Source organism: Rhodotorula graminis (assembly GCF_001329695.1).
Source record: "Rhodotorula graminis WP1 unplaced genomic scaffold RHOBAscaffold_6, whole genome shotgun sequence".
Lineage (NCBI taxonomy): Eukaryota > Fungi > Basidiomycota > Microbotryomycetes > Sporidiobolales > Sporidiobolaceae > Rhodotorula > Rhodotorula graminis.
In genome coordinates this window covers 144,193-160,827 of record NW_017264933.1, presented here as the reverse complement: position 1 = coordinate 160,827, position 16,635 = coordinate 144,193, and the positions used below count along the sequence as shown (strand labels likewise).

At 67.3% G+C, this 16,635-nt stretch overlaps 6 protein-coding genes across 6 annotated transcripts; 4 read left to right on the top strand and 2 right to left on the bottom strand.

Annotated features, from left to right (window-relative positions):
* Positions 1 to 107: 107 nt before the first annotated feature.
* RHOBADRAFT_66344 (uncharacterized protein) lies at positions 108 to 1,710 on the top strand. The gene is made up of 6 exons (XM_018418946.1): positions 108 to 475; positions 549 to 630; positions 690 to 844; positions 921 to 1,178; positions 1,265 to 1,424; positions 1,566 to 1,710. The coding sequence occupies exons 1-6, from the start codon at positions 174 to 176 to the stop codon at positions 1,668 to 1,670; spliced, it is 1,062 nt and encodes a 353-aa protein (XP_018271204.1). The 5' UTR covers positions 108 to 173; the 3' UTR covers positions 1,671 to 1,710.
* Positions 1,711 to 1,817: 107 nt separating this feature from the next.
* Positions 1,818 to 3,095, top strand: RHOBADRAFT_53172 (uncharacterized protein; the record flags this gene model as incomplete). Its single annotated transcript, XM_018416706.1, has 3 exons — positions 1,818 to 2,372; positions 2,439 to 2,694; positions 2,766 to 3,095. The coding sequence occupies 3 exons, from the start codon at positions 1,818 to 1,820 to the stop codon at positions 3,062 to 3,064; spliced, it is 1,110 nt and encodes a 369-aa protein (XP_018271203.1). The 3' UTR covers positions 3,065 to 3,095.
* A 128-nt stretch (positions 3,096 to 3,223) lies between these two features.
* On the bottom strand, positions 3,224 to 7,079 carry RHOBADRAFT_53171 (uncharacterized protein; the record flags this gene model as incomplete). The annotated part of the gene is made up of 17 exons (XM_018416705.1): positions 3,224 to 3,458; positions 3,541 to 3,765; positions 3,837 to 3,985; positions 4,053 to 4,155; positions 4,236 to 4,577; positions 4,659 to 4,926; positions 4,986 to 5,055; positions 5,114 to 5,173; positions 5,233 to 5,471; positions 5,536 to 5,599; positions 5,665 to 5,761; positions 5,827 to 5,972; positions 6,040 to 6,200; positions 6,261 to 6,530; positions 6,598 to 6,636; positions 6,719 to 6,790; positions 6,876 to 7,079. The coding sequence occupies 17 exons, from the start codon at positions 7,077 to 7,079 to the stop codon at positions 3,226 to 3,228; spliced, it is 2,742 nt and encodes a 913-aa protein (XP_018271202.1).
* A 130-nt stretch (positions 7,080 to 7,209) lies between these two features.
* On the top strand, positions 7,210 to 8,016 carry RHOBADRAFT_43641 (uncharacterized protein; the record flags this gene model as incomplete). Its single annotated transcript, XM_018414259.1, has 5 exons — positions 7,210 to 7,244; positions 7,319 to 7,359; positions 7,419 to 7,475; positions 7,553 to 7,690; positions 7,757 to 8,016. 5 exons carry the CDS (start codon positions 7,210 to 7,212, stop codon positions 8,014 to 8,016), a joined length of 531 nt encoding a protein of 176 aa, XP_018271201.1.
* Positions 8,017 to 8,126: 110 nt separating this feature from the next.
* On the bottom strand, positions 8,127 to 10,430 carry RHOBADRAFT_53169 (uncharacterized protein; the record flags this gene model as incomplete). The annotated part of the gene is made up of 2 exons (XM_018416704.1): positions 8,127 to 10,215; positions 10,291 to 10,430. The coding sequence occupies 2 exons, from the start codon at positions 10,428 to 10,430 to the stop codon at positions 8,127 to 8,129; spliced, it is 2,229 nt and encodes a 742-aa protein (XP_018271200.1).
* A 205-nt stretch (positions 10,431 to 10,635) lies between these two features.
* On the top strand, positions 10,636 to 15,730 carry RHOBADRAFT_48383 (uncharacterized protein; the record flags this gene model as incomplete). The annotated part of the gene is made up of 12 exons (XM_018415133.1): positions 10,636 to 10,692; positions 10,805 to 10,960; positions 11,033 to 11,088; positions 11,172 to 11,247; positions 11,327 to 11,794; positions 11,881 to 12,240; positions 12,336 to 12,509; positions 12,598 to 12,678; positions 12,770 to 13,225; positions 13,300 to 13,438; positions 13,555 to 13,788; positions 15,417 to 15,730. 12 exons carry the CDS (start codon positions 10,636 to 10,638, stop codon positions 15,728 to 15,730), a joined length of 2,571 nt encoding a protein of 856 aa, XP_018271199.1.
* Positions 15,731 to 16,635: the final 905 nt, after the last annotated feature.

Sequence of the window (16,635 nt, the reverse complement as noted above, 5' to 3'; positions counted from 1 at the left end):
TCACTCGGCCTTGTGTCGTCGCTTTGGCCAATCGGAACCTGCTCCCCCTCTTCGGCTCGAACTTCGGAAGTTCGGCTCGCTCTCCTCTCTCGTCTCTCTCTCTCACTCTCGACGCTCTCTTGCTCTCGCTCGACCCTGCGACCGTGGCCTCCTCGACAGCAGCAGACGCACCGATGCGCGCCCTCACCATCTCGCACCCGCTCTCGTCCTCGTTCGACAACCTCACGTTTACCTCTCGCCCTCGCCCGCCCGCACCAACCGGCACCCAGGTCCTCATCCGCGTAAAGGCCGTCAGCCTCAACGCCCGCGACGTCCAGATCGCCAGCGGCACCTACCCAGCCCCGATCCAGGTCCAACAGGGCATCGTCGCCGGCAGCGACGCCGCAGGAGACGTCGTCGCCGTCGGCGACCGCGTCTCGAGGGTCAAGGTCGGCGACAAGGTCACGCCCGTCTTTGCCCAATCCTTCCTCCACGGGTCCGTCCCTCTCGTCCACCCCTCCCTGCGACTCGGGCGAGCGCGCTGACCACCCTGCAACCCGCCGGTACAGCGAGCACGACCCGGACTACCAGAAGAACGGCCTCGGCGGCGGCATCGACGGCGTCCTGTCCGACTACTTTGTGTGCGACGAGGTGAGCACCCGCCCTCGTCGTTCCCCCGAACGCGCCCTGACCTCCTCCCTCTCGCACAGGCCGGCGTCGTCCTCATGCCGTCCAACCTCAGCTACACGCAGGCGTGCTGTAGCGTCATCACCGGCGTTACGGCATGGCACTGCTTCTCGTACCCCGGGTGCAGCCTCAAGACGGGCGAGACGGTCCTCGTCCTCGGGACCGGCGGCGTCTCGATGTGCGTCTCTCGCCTCTCTATCTCTTCCTCCCTCTCTCGTACCAGTCCTGACACTCTGTTTCTCGGCGGCTCGCAGCTACGCCGCTCAGCTCGCGCTCGCGTCGGGCTGCCGCGTCATCGTCACCTCGTCCTCGGACGCCAAGCTCGCCCGCGCCCGCGACGAGCTCGGCGTGCACGGCACCGTCAACTACCGCACGCACCGCGACTGGGACGTCGAGGTGCGCAAGCTCACCGGCGGGCGCGGCGTCGACCACGTCATCGAGGTCGGCGGCAAGGGCACGCTCGTCAGGAGCATCCGCAGCTGCAGGCCGTTGGGCAACGTGTGGGTCGTCGGGTGCGTCTCGCTCTCCACCTTTTCGTCCTGTCTCTCCTGGTCGACTGCGACGCCGACTGACACCCGTTTCGCGCGCGCCCGAGCAGGTACATGAGCGACTACGCGGCGGGCAAGGTCGAGGGGCAGGACGACGAGGCGCATGAGCTCGCGAAAGAAATCCTGTACACCCAGGCGAGGGTTTCCGGCGTCGTGTGCGGCTCGAGGGACATGTTCGAGGACATGAACCGCTGCGTCGAGGTCAACAAGGTGCGCTCGCTCCCCCCTTGCCTTCCCTCCTCTCTCCTTCTCCCTCTCTCCTTCTCCCTCTCTCCTTCTCCTTCTCTCCTCGTTCGCCCTTTCCTTTACCTCGATCCAGTCTCGACTCACCCTCCTCTGGTGCGTGCGCAGATTGTGCCGGTGGTCGACCGCGTGTTCCCGTTCGACGAGGCTCGAGAGGCGTACCGCTACTTGAACAGCGGGGCGCACTTTGGCAAGGTCGTCATCGAGCTGTAGACGGTGTTCGTAGACTGCACATAGACGAGTTCGAGCAGCAGCACAAAGCGAGAGACAGGTCCTCAGAGTGCACCGCCTCCGCGAGATGATCAAGTTCCGTCGGCTGACGACGCCTCGCTTTCCACCTCGCCGACAGCTCTCAGCGCCATGCTGCGCGCATCTGCGCCTTTGCGAGTCTCGTTCCGCCGACGACCAGCACGCCCGAGCGCGACAGCGCCCGCCGCGCCCCTCCTCTTCTCCCGCCGCGCCGCCCCACAGCTCGCATTTGCCGCTGGCGGCGTCGGCCTCGCCCTGGGCACCGCCGCCTACCTCACCAACCACGACACGCTCGCCCGTTCGCCCGCCTCGGCCCTCGACGACCCCAACAGCGACGCCGGCGGCCTCTTTGCCTCGTGGCGCCGACGACTCACGACCGGCTTGAGCCCGACCCTCGCCCGCCAACGCGCCGACGAGGCCTACTCGCACGCGCGAGACTGGGTCCGCGGCGTCGGCGGACCGCAGAACCGGCTCGCCGTCATCGCGGCCGAGAACTGGCTCGAGGTCGGCGAGGCCAAGCGGACGGCACTCGGGCTCGTCGCGAGCTTTGCGGGCGTGTGGGTCGCGTGGAGGTTGCCAGGGCGGTACAACGTCGGGCGCTGGTGGGCGCACGACGCACTGAGCGGCAGGGGCGTGACGATACTCACGAGCACCTTCTCGCACCGGGTCCGTCTCGCTCTCCCTCGTCCTCCCCTCTCACGAGGCAGGACTGACTCTCGCCTGCACACACAGACCCTCCCGCACCTCGTCTTCAACTCGCTCGCACTGTACTCGTTCACGACGGCGACGTTCCAGTTCCTCGACTCGAGCGACGTCCTCCCGCGCTCGACGTCCAAGTACGAGTACCTCGCCCTGTTCGTCTCGGCCGGCCTCGTGTCGGGCGTCGCGAGCCACGTGTGGTTCTCGCGCGTCGTGGCCGGCAGGCTCCTGCGGCAGTACGGCGCAAAGGCGACGCGCGAGGCGATCGTTCCTTCTCTTGGTGCATCAGGTGCGCTCTCTCTCTCGCTCCTCCTCGTCGCTCGCTTCCCCGTACACCTACTCACTGGTTACTCCCCGCAGGCGCCGTCTACGCCCTCGTCACCCTCACCGCCCTCTCGTTCCCGCAAACCTCGATCGCCCTCATCTTCCTCCCCTTCTTCCCTCTCCCGATCGGCCTCGCGACGGCAGGCCTCCTCGCCGTCGACGTCGTCGGCCTGGTCCGTGGCTGGCGAGAGTTCGACCACGCGGCACACCTGGCGGGCGCAGCGAGCGGCGCGTTGTACTGGGCGGTCGGGCACGACTTGTTCGAGCGGCTGCGCAGCGTCATGTGGCCGCAGCAGCGGCGGATAGAGGCAGAGAGGAGGGCGAGTAGAGGTTGAGGCGTGCAATAGAGACGGCTCGACACTCGCGCACTCTCGCTCGCTTTGGCCGTGCAGTGCGCTCTCACCGAGAGGGAAACGAAGATGCGACAAGATGCTGCGCGTTGCACGCCAAGCCAGATGAAGTACTGCATGTCCCCGTCTCGCCCTCGCCCTCGCCCTCACTCGTGCCCGTCCTCATCCTCGGCCTCGCTCCCCGTCGCGCTCGCCGACACCGACTCGTCCGGTCCGCCGCCGGCAAACTCGCGCAGGAGGTCGCTCACCTCGTTCTTGTCGTCGGCGCCCTCCTCGCCGTCCTCGGCTTCGTTGGTCGCAAAGACCTCGGCGGCGGCACCGAGCGTCGAGCCGGCAAGAGGCGCCGAGGACGACATGGTCGCGTCCGAGCGGTCGAGCACTGTGTTGGCGAGCAAGGGGTCAGTGAGGGCGTCGACGAGAGATGGAGGAAGGCGAGAGAGGGAGAGAGAGAGAGGACGCACGCTGCTCGAGCTGCTCGTCGCTGAGGACCTCGTCGCCGATCGAGGCGAGGCGGACCTTCTGCCCCTCGACGCTCCACACCTCTTTGAGCATGCGCTCGAGCGCCTGCTCCTTGCCCTTCTTGTCGACCTCGCTCGACGCTGCATCGGCGGCGAGCTTGGCGGCGGCGGCCGCCTTCTTGCCGCCCTTGGGCTTGCGCTCGAGCTTGTTCATGCCGGCGAGCGAGTCTGTGTGTGCGTCGTCCTCGCGTGAGCGCTCGTTCGCTGCACGTCGACACAAGGAGAGAAGTAGGACGCACCGTCTCCGAGCACGACCCTCTCGAGCTTGCGCTTCTTGGTCGCCGTCTCGAGGACGGCCTGCTCGACCGTGCCGTCCGACACGAGGCGGAAGACGAGCACCGGCTTGGTCTGGCCGATGCGGTGCGCGCGGTCCATCGCCTGCAGGTCGCTGTGTGCGAGAGATCGAGTCGGCTCACGACGAAGGAGAGAAGAGGAGGCGAGAGAGCGAGACGCACTTTTGCGGGTTAAAGTCCGAGTCGAAGAGGATGACCGTGTCGGCGCCCACCAGGTTGATGCCGACGCCGCCGGCACGAGTCGAGAGCATGAAGAGGTTGACGCCTGTGCATGTTTGGGAGCGAGAGATTGTCAGGACGGCCCGAGCGAGGGAGGGCAAGGGGGAGAACAAGAACGGGGCGCACCTTCCGGGTCGTACGGCGTCGTGTTGAACTGCTCGATCTCCTCCTGGTTGGCCGAGTTGGCGCCGTCGATGCGGTAATAGTCCCACTTGCGCAGGTCGAACGCGTCCTCGAGCAAGTTCATCATTTTGGTGAACTGAGAGAAGATGAGGACCTTGCTGCCGCGCGCGAACAGGCCCTGGAGGAGGCGGTCGAGGAGCATCATCTTGCCCGACAGGCTGATGACGTCCTCGTCGGGCCGCTGGCGGTACTGGCGGTCGTCAAAGGCGAGGAGCGGGTGCAGGGCGAGGAACCGCAGGTTGGTCAGGTTGGACGAGAACTTGGTGCGCTTGATCTGCCCTTTGACTGCATCGAAAACACGTAAAAAGTCAGTCGACGCACGATGAGTAAGGGAGGGAGAAAGGGAAGAGAGCGGCGGCGACGCACCGTCGCTCGAGTGGCCCGCCTGCAGCTTGGCCATGGCCGCCTTCTCCTTCCTCCTCTCCTCCTCCTCGGCCTTCCTGACGAGCTGCTGCTCAAAGACCTCGTCGTCCGCCGCATCGATCGCGTCCGAGTAACTCCTCGCGACCGCCTGCGAGCGCCGCTTCCTCCCCGCGCTCGACGGGCCGTGCTCGTCGAGAAGCAGCGCCGGGTTGATGATGTCGATGTCGCGCTTGCCGCGCGTGCGCTTGCGCGGTGTCGAGCTCGAGTCGGCCTCGAGGCGGGCGTGCCGGGTGCGGGTGAGGCCGAGGCCGAGTTGGTCGTCGAGGGAACGATCGAGGGGAGCGCCGAAGCCGGGATGGTGCTGCCGTTGAGGATGGCGTCGCGCAGGGCGTTTGGCGAGCTGCAGAGAGGGCTCGTCAGGTGGTTCGGCGGGCAGAGGAGGAGACGAGGGGACGCACACGTTGGCGGCGGCCAGGAGCTCCTTCTGCAGCGAGGTGAGCGGCGCGTGCAGCGTGTACCTGCAGGACGAGGCGTCGTCAGGGCTCGCTCTAGGGAAAGGAGGACGAGGCAGACGCACTCCTTCTTGAGCGGCAGGTCCTTGACGACGTCCTTCTTGCGGCGGCGGAGCGTGAACGGCGACAGGATCTCGGTCAAGATCTTGGCGAGGAAGCTCGTCTCGGTCTGCTCCGACAGCTCGAGGCTCGTGCCGCTCGTGACGGCCTTGAAGTTGAACATCTCGATGAAGGCGGCCTCGTCGGTGAAGACTTGCGGGAAGACGAAGGAGAGGAGCGTGAAGAGCTCGTTGAGGTTGTTTTGCTGCCGGCGAGGGAGGCGTCAGGTTCGCGCGCAGACAGGCAAGTCAGAGAGAAGAGAGACGGACCAGCGGCGTGCCCGTGAGGAGGAGGCGGAACTCGGTGCTGAGGCGCTTGATCGTCGCAAAGTTTCTGCGGCGGCGACAGGGTGAGCGCCGGCGAGCGAACGAGACGGGCCGAGGAGAGCAGGGACGCACTTGCTGCTCTTGTTCTTGGCTTGGTGCGCCTCGTCGCAGACGACGGCCCAGTACTGCAGCTGCGAGAGCCAGTTGATGTCGCGCTGGAGGATCTGGTCTGCAAGGGGCGGCGAGGCTCGTGAGCGCGCATCGAAAGGCGAAAGGCCGGTCGGGGCGACGCACACGTGACGAGAATGACCGGGAACTGCTCCTTGCGCTTGAACGGCGCCGCGTTGTTCATGCCGCGCAGCCCGAGTCGGCGTTGCCGCAGGTCGGCGCGCTCTTCCGGCGTGCCGGCGTAGACGAGGACCGGGATCGACGGCGCGAACCTGCAGGGGTACACCGCCATGATCAGACGACGTCGCAAAGGGCCAGAGAGGGAAGGCAGGGACGTACCTCTCGAGCTCGCGCTCCCAGTTGCGGAGGACGGCCTTGGGGAGGACGACGATGAGCGGCTTGTCGGTCGACTGGTCCTCGGGCTTGTAGAAGTTGTCGAGGATGAAGGCGAACACGGCGATGGTCTGGAGCGTCTTGCCCGTGCCCATCTCGTCGGCGAGCTGTTGCGAGCAGAGGGGTCAGGTCCGGTTTATGAAAGACGGGCACGAGCAGGGACGTACGATCGCTCCCGGGATGGCGTAGACGTAGCGCGTGCACAACCAGTTGACGCCCGCACGCTGATAGTCCTTGAGCGTGCCGCCCGAGATCTGCGCGCTCGGCTCAAACTCCATCGGCGGGAGGTCGGCCGCCGTCACCTTCTTCTTCTTGCGGCCGGCGCCGTTGGCCTTGTCGCCGCGCTTGCGCTTGGCCGACCCGGTGATGGCGAGCTCGTCGTCGTCGTCGTCGTCATCGGCCTCGTCGGCGGCATCGACGTCGCGGTTCTGGCTCTTCTGCTCGCGTGGAAACGGCGGTCAGCTCGGCACGCTTGGTACTGGGGCAGAGAGAGACTTGACGGACGAGGAGGGTGTCGAACATCTCGTCGACGATGTTCTTGACCTGCGCGTGCGGGCGAGGGGGAAAGAGGTGAGCTCGCGGGCCCTGCGGACCGAGCGAGAGGAGGTCGGGGCGGGCGGCGGACCTTCTCGACGACGGCCCACATATTCTTCTTGACGCGCGCGCGCTGCTCGGCGTCGAAGTCGACCTCGTTCGTCTGCGCATGCAAGAGTCAGCGCGGTGTCGCGAGACTGGGTCGCTCGAGAGGGTCGACGGCGGGAGGAGGAGGGCGAGGGGCTCACGGGCTCTGCGGCTTCGACCTTGTCGGCGGTGCCGTTGTCGCCGTCGGCGGTGGCATCAGGCTTGTACTCGGTCTCGCCGTTGTCGGGCTTGGTGAGCGAGGCGGCGACGATGGTGAGGTCGTCGTCGTCTTCTGAGTCCGAGTCGAGGGTGATGGTGTCCCGGACCTTGACGGCCGAGTCGGCGGTGCGCTTGGTCGAGGGCATGGCAGCAGCACAAGCTCGCGGGCTACTCAGCCGGAGAGAGGCGCGGTTGGTCGAGAGAGGAGCGCGTCGTCGCTCTCATCTCGGTTCGCCTCGAAGCGCGTCCTCACAGGCTCACACACCGCACAGAGCAATGCCGAATCAGCGCACACGGGACTGGGTCTACTTGTGCGCCCCCCTTGTTCCACAGCCACCCTCGGAGCCGCCGTACTCACCTCTCTCCCCTCCTCCCTCTCCCTCAGCGCCTTTCTCGCGATCCACATCCCGGCAACCTTGCTCGTCGGTGCGTTTCTCTCGCTCATCTCGGTCGTGAGCATGGACTGACCCTCTTGCACCGCACAGACATCCAGGCACTGTTCTTCGCCGAGCGCTTGTCGCCGACTTGGCTGCGGCAGCTCTGTCCGTCCCCCCCCCCCCCCCGCACTCCCTTGCGATCCTTTCTGCATCTCGCTGACTCTCGACTACCCTCCGCACAGTCGTCTTTGCCGCCAAGGAGGACCCTCTCCTCACCAACGCGACGTCGCCGCTCTTTGCGTGGTTCCAAAGCTTCATCCTCCTCGAGATCATCTTTCAGCTCCCCGTCTTCTTCATCGGCGCTCGAGGGCTGTACAAACGTGCGTTGGACCTCCACCTCTCGCCTGCATCTACTGCACGCGGCCGCTGACCCATCATCGCCGCAGACGACCCGACCATCTGGCCCCTCCTCGCCGTGTACGGCGCCTCGTCCTCGACGACCACGTTCGCCTGCATCGCGACCGTCCTCCACACGCCCGGCCTGACGCAGGTGCAGCTCGTCAAGCTCCTCGTGTCGTACGTGCCCTTCATGGTCGTCCCACTCGCGATGGCCGTCGACTTTGGCGCGCGGTTGACGGCCGTCATGAGGGCGGTCGGCGGCGGCGGCGGCGAGGGCGCGCGAGGAGGAAAGGCGAAGAGGACGTAGAAAGTCGAGACCTGGAACGAGGACCTTGCCCCTCGAACGTGTGTCGAGAGCGCCAGAAAGTCGACGCCGCCGTTTCGGGATCTTGAGCGCTCGAGCGAGAGCCGCGACCGTCACGTCTTCTTCTTGGTGCGGAAAGCCGACAGCGCCGACCGCTTTGGCAGAGCGGGCGTCGTGCGGACGATGTTCTTGCTCGCGCTGCGGGCCGTGTACAGGGCCGGTGCCGGCGTGCGCGAGGTCGAGGTCGAGGTCGAGGTCGAGGTCGACGAGGAGGAGGGTGTCGCGGACGCAGGTTGGCGCTTCTTGACGAGGCTGGAGGACGGTGTGGCGACGGCTGGGCTCGAGGACGAGGATGAGGGAGGTGGCGGTGCGCGAGAAGGCGTGCGAGACGGCGGCGGCGGCGACGGCGAGTCGAGGGGGAAGGACGGGCGCTTGCGCTTCTTGAGCGTGCCGCCAGGTGTTGCTCGAGGAAGGTCGTGCGCCTCGGACGAGTCGGCGGCGGCGGCGGCGGGCCGGGCGGGCGAGCCCTCCCACGGCGCGACGTAGGGGACGTGCCGCACGAGCATGAGGTCCGACGGCAGCGGCTCGGCCCACGTCCTCGGCCCTCGCGGTGTCGGCGGCTCGAGCGGGCGGTAGAACCTGGAGCGCTGCGCCGACTCGTCCTCCCACCGCTTGCGCTCGGCCGCCTCCTCGGCCTCGAGCTCCTGCTCGCGCTCGTCGTCGCCCTCCGAGTCCGAGAACGGCTCCCTCGCGCCGCGCTCCTTGTCCTCCCTCGAGACCTTCCTCGTCCCGACGTCGTACAGGCTCGCGCTCTGGCCGGGCAGCATGGCCCGACCGCCGGTCCTCGCGCCGGCGCCGATCCACTCGCCCGCCGCGACCGCGTCGTTGCGGTTGCGGAACGCGGCGCCCTTGTCCGACTCGCGCCGACCCTCCTCCTCGACGAGACCGCGCGAGAGCGGCACCGTCGACGTGATGCTGCCGAGCCCGGCGTGATACGCGGCGCGCTTGGCGCCGTACGAGAGCGCGAGCTGGTCGCGGTACAGCTCGTCGGCGGTCGCGTCGGGGCGAGACGAGGCAGGCGAGACGGTGGCTGACGAGCACGAGGAGCGCGTGACGGCCGTCAGGTGCAGCCCGAGCGGCTTGACGAGCGCTCGAGTGCGCAGGACGTCGCGGCGCTGTGGCCCGGCCGGCGTCGACTCGACACGTGCGAGGTAGTGGAGCAGGGCGAGGGTGCGGGCAGGCGAAAAGTTGGCGGGCTCGAACAGCTGCGGCTCGAGGGTCGAGGGAAGCGAGGTCGGGAGGTCGGGGCGAGGACGGGCGGGACGCCAGAAGCGCGGTGCGAGAGGTGTCGACGAGGAGGTCGACGGGGGAGCACCGCCGAGGAAAGACCGGTTGAGCGCGGCGCGGATGGCGGACGTGCACTGCGTGCCGCGCAAGTCGAGGCTGCGCAGGTTGGCCAGCGACGACAGCTGGAGGACGCCGGCGTCGGTGACCTTGAGGAGCCCGCGCAGCGACAGGACCTGCAGCTGCGCGTACTGGGGCGGATCTCGAGCGGCGCGGGCGATCCACGTGAGCGCCTCGTCCGAGATGCTCGTGCCGTCGAGGCGCAGGACGGCGAGAAAGTGCGACAGCGGATTGCGCAGCTTGTAGATGTCGCCGTCGGTGAAAGTCGTGTCGCCGCGCAGGTCGAGGTAGGCGAGGTAGAAGGGCGGGACGAGCGGCTCGCGGCCGGGCGACGGGTAGGCCGTCTCGTGCGCCCACCGCTCGACCGCCTCGGCGTTGAGCTCCTTGACGAGGCCGAGCTCCTTGCCGTCGCCGACACACAGGCCGCGATACGTGCGACGCTGCGGCGGCAGTTCGAGGGCGAACCGGTGCGCAAAGTCGAGCCAGACCTGGAACGGCAGGGTGCCGTGACCGATGCGCCGGGCGAGGGTCGCGAGGAGCGGCGCGGCGTACTCGCGGTGGACGACAGGGTCGAGCGCGTCGAACACGCCTCGCTCGCCGTAGTTGTCGACGAGGACCTCGAGGCACACGCTCGAGAGGCGCGGCACGTCGTCGAGGAGCTTGTTCTCGACCGTGCGGCGGCGCGCGGCGTAGGCCTGCTCGTCGAGGAGGGCGCGAGAATTTGACGCGACGCCTCGGCCGAGCTGGAAGTCCTTGAAGGCGATGCCAGCGATGCCGCTGTGGTGGAAGGTGGACGAGCTGGACGACGTTCACCGACGGGTCAGTTTCGTCGAGGGGAGGAGAGGTGGCGCGAGAGAGAGAGGCAGGGCGCACCGGTCCTCGTGCTGCGCGGCCTCCTTCTTTGCGCGCTTGACGGTGCGCTCTTGGGCGGCGCGCGCCTTGTCGTGGTCGAGGTCGAGCTCTCGGCGAGTGAGGGCGCGTGGACGATAGACGCGCTCGAGCGGGGCGGCCATGAGGCGCAGGACGCTCGGGCGGGTCGCGGCGTGTGGTACGAGGCCGTGAGCTGCTCTGGCGGCAGATGGACCGCGTCACAGCCAAGGTGAGCGAGTTGAGCGAGGTCCAGAGAGGTGTGAAGGCGGGCCGGCGGGGGTTGGCCTTCACCTCTCGGCTCTCCCCTCCTCAGGGCAGTTGCCAGCGCTTTCAAGCTCTTCTACGGCCATGGCAGAACGTGGCGGCGCAGGCCGCGTCAAGAACCGCGCCCCGGCGGCGGTCCAGGCGAGTCTCCCCCCTCCCACCTCCTCATCTCCCTCGCCGGCGTTCGACCCCGACACCACCCCTGCACGTGCTGCAGCACCCATGCTGACGTGCACTCTCTCGCCCGCAACAGATCACCGCCGAGCAACTCTTGCGCGAGGCGGCCGACTTCCAGGAGAAGGTGACGCCCAAACCCAAGCAGCGCATCGAGGACTTTGAGGAACTGCACGAGTACCGCGGGCGCAAGCGCCAGGAGTTCGAGGAGATCATCCGCAGGACAAGGAGCAACGTGCGTCCCCTCTCCCCTCTTCGCCTCCTCCTGGGTCAACCCGCTCACCTCGCGTCGCACCCCCCCTCGCAGATCCAGGCGTGGGTCAAGTACGCCAACTGGGAGGCGAGCCAGAACGAGTTCCCTCGGTGCGTCTCGCGGTCCCCCTCTCGCGCTCCCTCGCCCGCCGACAACGCTGACCTCCCTCTCCTCCCCACTCGCCCGCCAACAGCTCGCGGTCCGTCTTTGAGCGTGCCCTCGATGTCGAGCCGTCCAGCATCCGGCTATGGCTCGCCTACTGCGAGATGGTGCGTCCCTCGATCTCGCTACTCTCGAACGCGAGCCCAGGACTGACCTCGCGCCTTCTGTTGGCCCGCACCCCTGCAGGAGCTCAAGGCGCGCAACATCGCCCACGCGCGCAACCTGTTCGACCGCGCCGTCACGCTCCTCCCGCGCATCGACCAGATCTGGTACAAGTACGTCTTCCTCGAGGAGCTCCTCGGCAACGTCGCCGGCTCGCGCCAGGTGTTCGAGCGGTGGATGGCGTGGGAGCCCGACGAGAAGGCGTGGTCGGCCTACATCAAGATGGAGGTGCGCTACGGCGAGTTCGACCGCGCGAGCAAGATCTACGAGCGCATGATCAACTGCCACCCCGAGCCCAAGCACTTTGTCAAGTGGGCCAAGTTCGAGGAGGAGCGCTCCAACGTCGACCGCGCGCGCGAGATCTACCAGCTCGGCTTCGAGTTCTTCGGCCAGGACGAGGAGGGCATCGACAAGTCGCAGTCGCTGTACTCGGCCATGGCCAAGATGGAGGTCCGCCTCAAGGAGTACGAGCGTGCGCGCCTCATCTACAAGGTGCGTCCTCTCTCTCTCTCTCTCTCTCTCTCTCGTACGCCGACCCCCCTCGCCCCGTCACTGACACCTTCTGTGCGTGTCGACAGTTCGCCCTCGACCGCCTGCCGCGCTCGCGCTCGACCCAGCTGTACGCCGCCTACTCGCACTTCGAGAAGCAGTTCGGCACGCGGTCCGGCATCGAGGTGACGGTCCTCGGCAAGCGGCGGCTCCAGTACGAGGAGGAGCTCGCGCACGAGTCGCGCAATTACGACGTCTGGTTCGACTATGCGCGCCTCGAGGAGGACGCGTACCGCGGCGAGGAGGGCGCCGACGACGCGCTCAAGCGCGTCCGCGAGGTGTACGAGCGCGCCGTCGCCCAGGTGCCGCCGAGCGACGAGAAGCGGCACTGGCGGCGCTACATCTTCCTGTGGCTCAACTACGCCCTGTTCGAGGAGCTCGACACCAAGGTGCGCTCCCGGCCCCCTCTGCCTCGTCGTCCTTCCCTTGCGTGGCCGTACTGACTCGCCTCTCGTCCCTTGCCCTCTCTCTTCTCGTCACGCAGGACCTGCAACGCGCCCGCGAGATCTACCGAGCGTGCCTCAAGCTCGTCCCGCACAAGCGCTTCACGTTCGCCAAGGTCTGGCTCCAGTTTGCCGAGTTCGAGGTGCGGCAGCAGGACCTCGACGCGGCGCGCAAGATCCTCGGCATGGCGATCGGCATGGCGCCCAAGGAGAAGGTACGTCTCCTGGCCCGTCCTCCCTCGAGACGGCTTGACTCGCTCCAGGGCGACAGGCACTGACTCTGTCGGCCCTTCCACCACGCAGCTCTTCAAGGAGTACATCGAGCTCGAGCTCAAGCTGCGCGAGTTTGACCGGTGCCGGATACTGTATCAAAAGTGGCTCGAGGTGCGTCCCTCGTCCTCTCGTCCTCCCGGGCCCGCCGCCGCTTTCTCTCCCTCGCGCCGCAGTCACTCACACCTCGTCTCCCTCGTCGCAGCACGACCCGTCGAACGCGTCGGCCTGGATCAAGTTCACCGAGCTCGAGGGCCTCCTCCAGGACTACGACCGCGTGCGAGCCATCTACGAGCTCGCCGTCGACCAGCCGTCGATGGACATGCCCGAGCTCGTGTGGAAGTCGTGGATCGACTTTGAGTACGACGTCGACGAGTACGAGCGCGCGCGCGACCTGTACGAGCGCCTGCTGCGCCGCACGAGCCACGTCAAGGTGTGGGTCTCGTACGCCCAGTTCGAGGCCAACGTCGGCATGGCCGAGGCGGCGGCGCTCAGCGGCGAGGGCGACGACGACGACGACGACGAGGGCGAGGCCGACAAGCAGCCGGTCGAGGTCGACCACGAGGCGGTCGAGGAGGCCAAGCGCCAGGGGCTCGAGCGCGCGCGCAAGGTCTTCGAGCGTGGGTACGCCGACCTCAAGCAGAAGAAGCTCAAGGAGGAGGTGCGTCCCTCTCGTTTCGCTCCTCGTCTGCCTTCTACTAGACGAGCGAACTGACTCCTCGTCGTCGCCCACAGCGTGTCGTCCTGCTCGAGGCGTGGAAGGCGCTCGAGTCGGCCCAGGGCGATGCCGCCTCGCTCGCCAAGGTCGAGGCCATGCTCCCTCGTGTCGTCAAGAAGATGCGCAAGGTCGACGAGTCGGGCATGATGGAGGAGTGTGCGTCCTCGCTCTCTCTCGGCCACCCTCGCCTGTCCTTTTCGCCGTCCTGAACTGACTCTGCCCCTCCCTCCCTCTCTCCTTCCCTAATTTCCCCGGCTCGCCTCGTCACGCAGACTACGACATGCTCTTTGCCGACGACGAGGAGAACAAGTCGGCCGCGAGCCTCAAGTTCCTCCAGCTCGCCGCCGAGTGGAAGAAGAAGCAGGCCATCATGGAGCAGCAGGCGGCGGCCGCCGCGCCCGAGCCCGTCGCCGTGCAGGAGGAGCTGGCCGAGGAGCGCGAGGGCGCAGACGAGGACGAGGAGCGCGAGGCGGGCACGCGGGACGAGGGCGCCGAGCGGGTCGAGGGTTCGCCGCCGTCAGGGGACGGGGCGAGCGGCGGCGACGACGAGTAGTGCAGGGCGCCGTTCTGTATGTACGACCTGTTCCTCTCTCGATGTCGGCGGCGAGGTTTGGGTCGCGAGAGCGGCGGTGGCGAGCGCGGTCCGAGCAGTGCCGTTCAAGGGCTCGTGCGTCTCCTCTCGCCTCTCCCTCATCACCTCGCATCTCGCTCACTCTCTGCGCCCTCAGTCATGCAGCTTGCGCGCGTCGTCTTGGCGTCCAGCGAGTTCCTTCTGCGCCTGTGAGAGCCGCTCGGTCCGCTTTCCTCCTTGCCGCCTCGTCTCGTCGAAAAGCGCAACGCTGCCTGAACGAGGCGGCACCTTGTCGCTGTTTGAATAGCGCGCACTGATCGAGGGCAGCAGGTCGGACTTCCGTCGAGGCCCTCGCAAGAGGTTCGAGCACGGCGCAGCTCGATCGAAGTCGAGCATTCACCCGCTCGCCGCGTCCGCCAACCCGCCTTTCCTCTCTCTCTCTCTCTCTCTCTCTCGCCTCGCCCCGCCACCGCCAGTCACTGGTTTACTCGTCGCTCGTTACCCGACAGCTCCCCACGAGCACCACCGGGCCCCGCCGCCGCCTCTCCTCCCCCTCCCCCTCCCCGAGATCCACCCTCGCCCAACCTCCTCGCCCTCAGCACGATGAGCTCGCACGCCTCGACGAGCCCACTCGCACTCGTCCTCATCGTCGCCCTTCTCGCCTGCGCCCTCAACGCCGTCTCGGCCGCACCGCCCGTTCGGCTCAACAAGCGCGCCGTCTCGCTCCCCGTCACCTGTCGCACCGGCTCGTTCCAGGGCAAGATCCTCTCGCGCGTCGAGGTCTGGCGCGGTATCCCGTACGCGCAACCTCCTGTCGGCGACCTGCGCTTCGAGCGCCCGCAGCCGGCGCCCCTGGTCGGCCTCGACGATCCGGCTTTCGGGGTCGTGCGCGACGCGACCGCCTTCAAGCCGCGCTGTCTGCAGACGACCAGCAAGGTGCGTCTCGTCGCTCTCTCTACACCCTCCTCTTGGCCGAGCTGACTCGTCTTGGCGAGCAGGAGAACGCCGAGGACTGCCTTACCCTCAACATCTACCGTCCTCAGGGCACGCCGCCGAGCGCCAAGCTGCCCGTCGCCGTCTACCTGTTCGGCGGCAGCTTTTACTCGGGCGGCGCCAGCAGCTACTCGCCGTCCAACATGGTCACCCGCAGCAAGACCCTCGTGCGTCTCGCTCTCTCCTCTCCCTCTCTCCCTTCCGGCCCTCGCTCTGGCGCACGCGTCCGGTCCTGACCCGCGTTCATGTCGCACATGCAGAACGTGCCCATCATCGTCATCACGCTCGACTACCGTCTCGGCGTCTCGGGCTTTGCCGCCTCGCCTGCCTTGCGCGGTGCCGGGCTCCTCAACAACGGCCTCGCCGACCAACGCCAAGCTCTGCGGTGGATCCACGACAACGTCCCGTACTTCGGCGGTGTTCCGGACAAGCTTCTGCTGTTCGGCCAATCGGCGGGCGGTGCGTCCCTGTTCCTCGACCTCTCGACCTCGCGCACGACCCCCTTCCTCCCCTTCCTTCCGCCGGCCTGACCTCTTCTCCTCCTCGTCCCGCTCTCCTCCTGCCGCACAGCCATCTCGGTCTCTTACCAGATGCTCGCCTTTGGCGGCAACCTCACCGAGCTCGGCGTTCGAGGCGCCATCATGGAGAGCGGCGCGCCCGGGACCAGCTTCGCCCTCGACCACACGTCGTCGTACCCGGCCAAGAAGTGGCTCGCCGAGGACGCCAAGAACGTCATCATGCTCCAGAAGACGGGCTGCACTGGCGCCGTCGACGAGATCGCGTGCCTCAAGAGCGCGACGACGACCCAGATCCTGTCGGCCCAGTCGACCATCGTGCGTCGACCGTTCCTCGCCGGCCCTCCTGTCTTTCTCAAGCCGCGATGAACCTGCCATCGCCTCCCACAGCGCTCGTACGGCGGCTTCCCTTACGCGCCGACCATCGACGGCGAGTACCTGCCGGACGTGCCCTCAAGGCTCCTCCTGTCGGGCAAATTCGCCCCGATCCCGTTCATCTCGGGCTCGCAGCTCGACGAGGGCACCGACTTTATGGCGTCGACTGCCTTCACCAGCCTCAGTGCGTCCTAATCTCTCTTTTCCCTCCAGAAGCACGAGACTGACCTCGCCGAGCCGACCTTTCCCTCCCCCTCTTTCGCTCTGCGCCTACCTCCTCTCGCCCTCTGCCTCGCCTCGTACCGGACGTCTCGCCTCACCCAGACCTCACGACCGACACGCAGCTCACCGCCTGGATCCGCGCTCAGACCCCCAGCATGAGCGCGACCGACGCGGCCACCTTCCTTCGCCTGTACCCGAACGTCCAGTCGGCGGGCTCCCCCTACGGTACCGGCGACGTCAAGTTCCTGTGGAAGCTCTTCAAGCGCTCGTCGTCGATGTTCGGCGACCTCGCCTTCGAGGCACCTCGTCGGCTGTTCCTGCGCGCCGCCAACCTCCTCGACGCGGCCAACCAGGCGACGGCCGCCAACGGCACGCTCGTCGAGAGCACCGTCACGGTCACGCAGGCCGTCGTTTAGGGACAGCTCGTCAACACGACCATCGTCGCCGCCAACGAGACGAGCGTGGACGCCGGGTCCAACTCGACGGCGACGACGACCACGACGACCGTCATCGAGGGCTCGTTCTCGGGCAACATCACCAACACGACGGTCACGCTCGCGCCGTTCGAGTACAAGCCGCTCAAGGTGTGGAGCTACCAGTTCTCGCAGCGGCCGACAGGCGGGTTCGACTACCTCGGCGGTGCGTCCCGCCCTCCCTCTCCCTTCCTCCCACTCCTC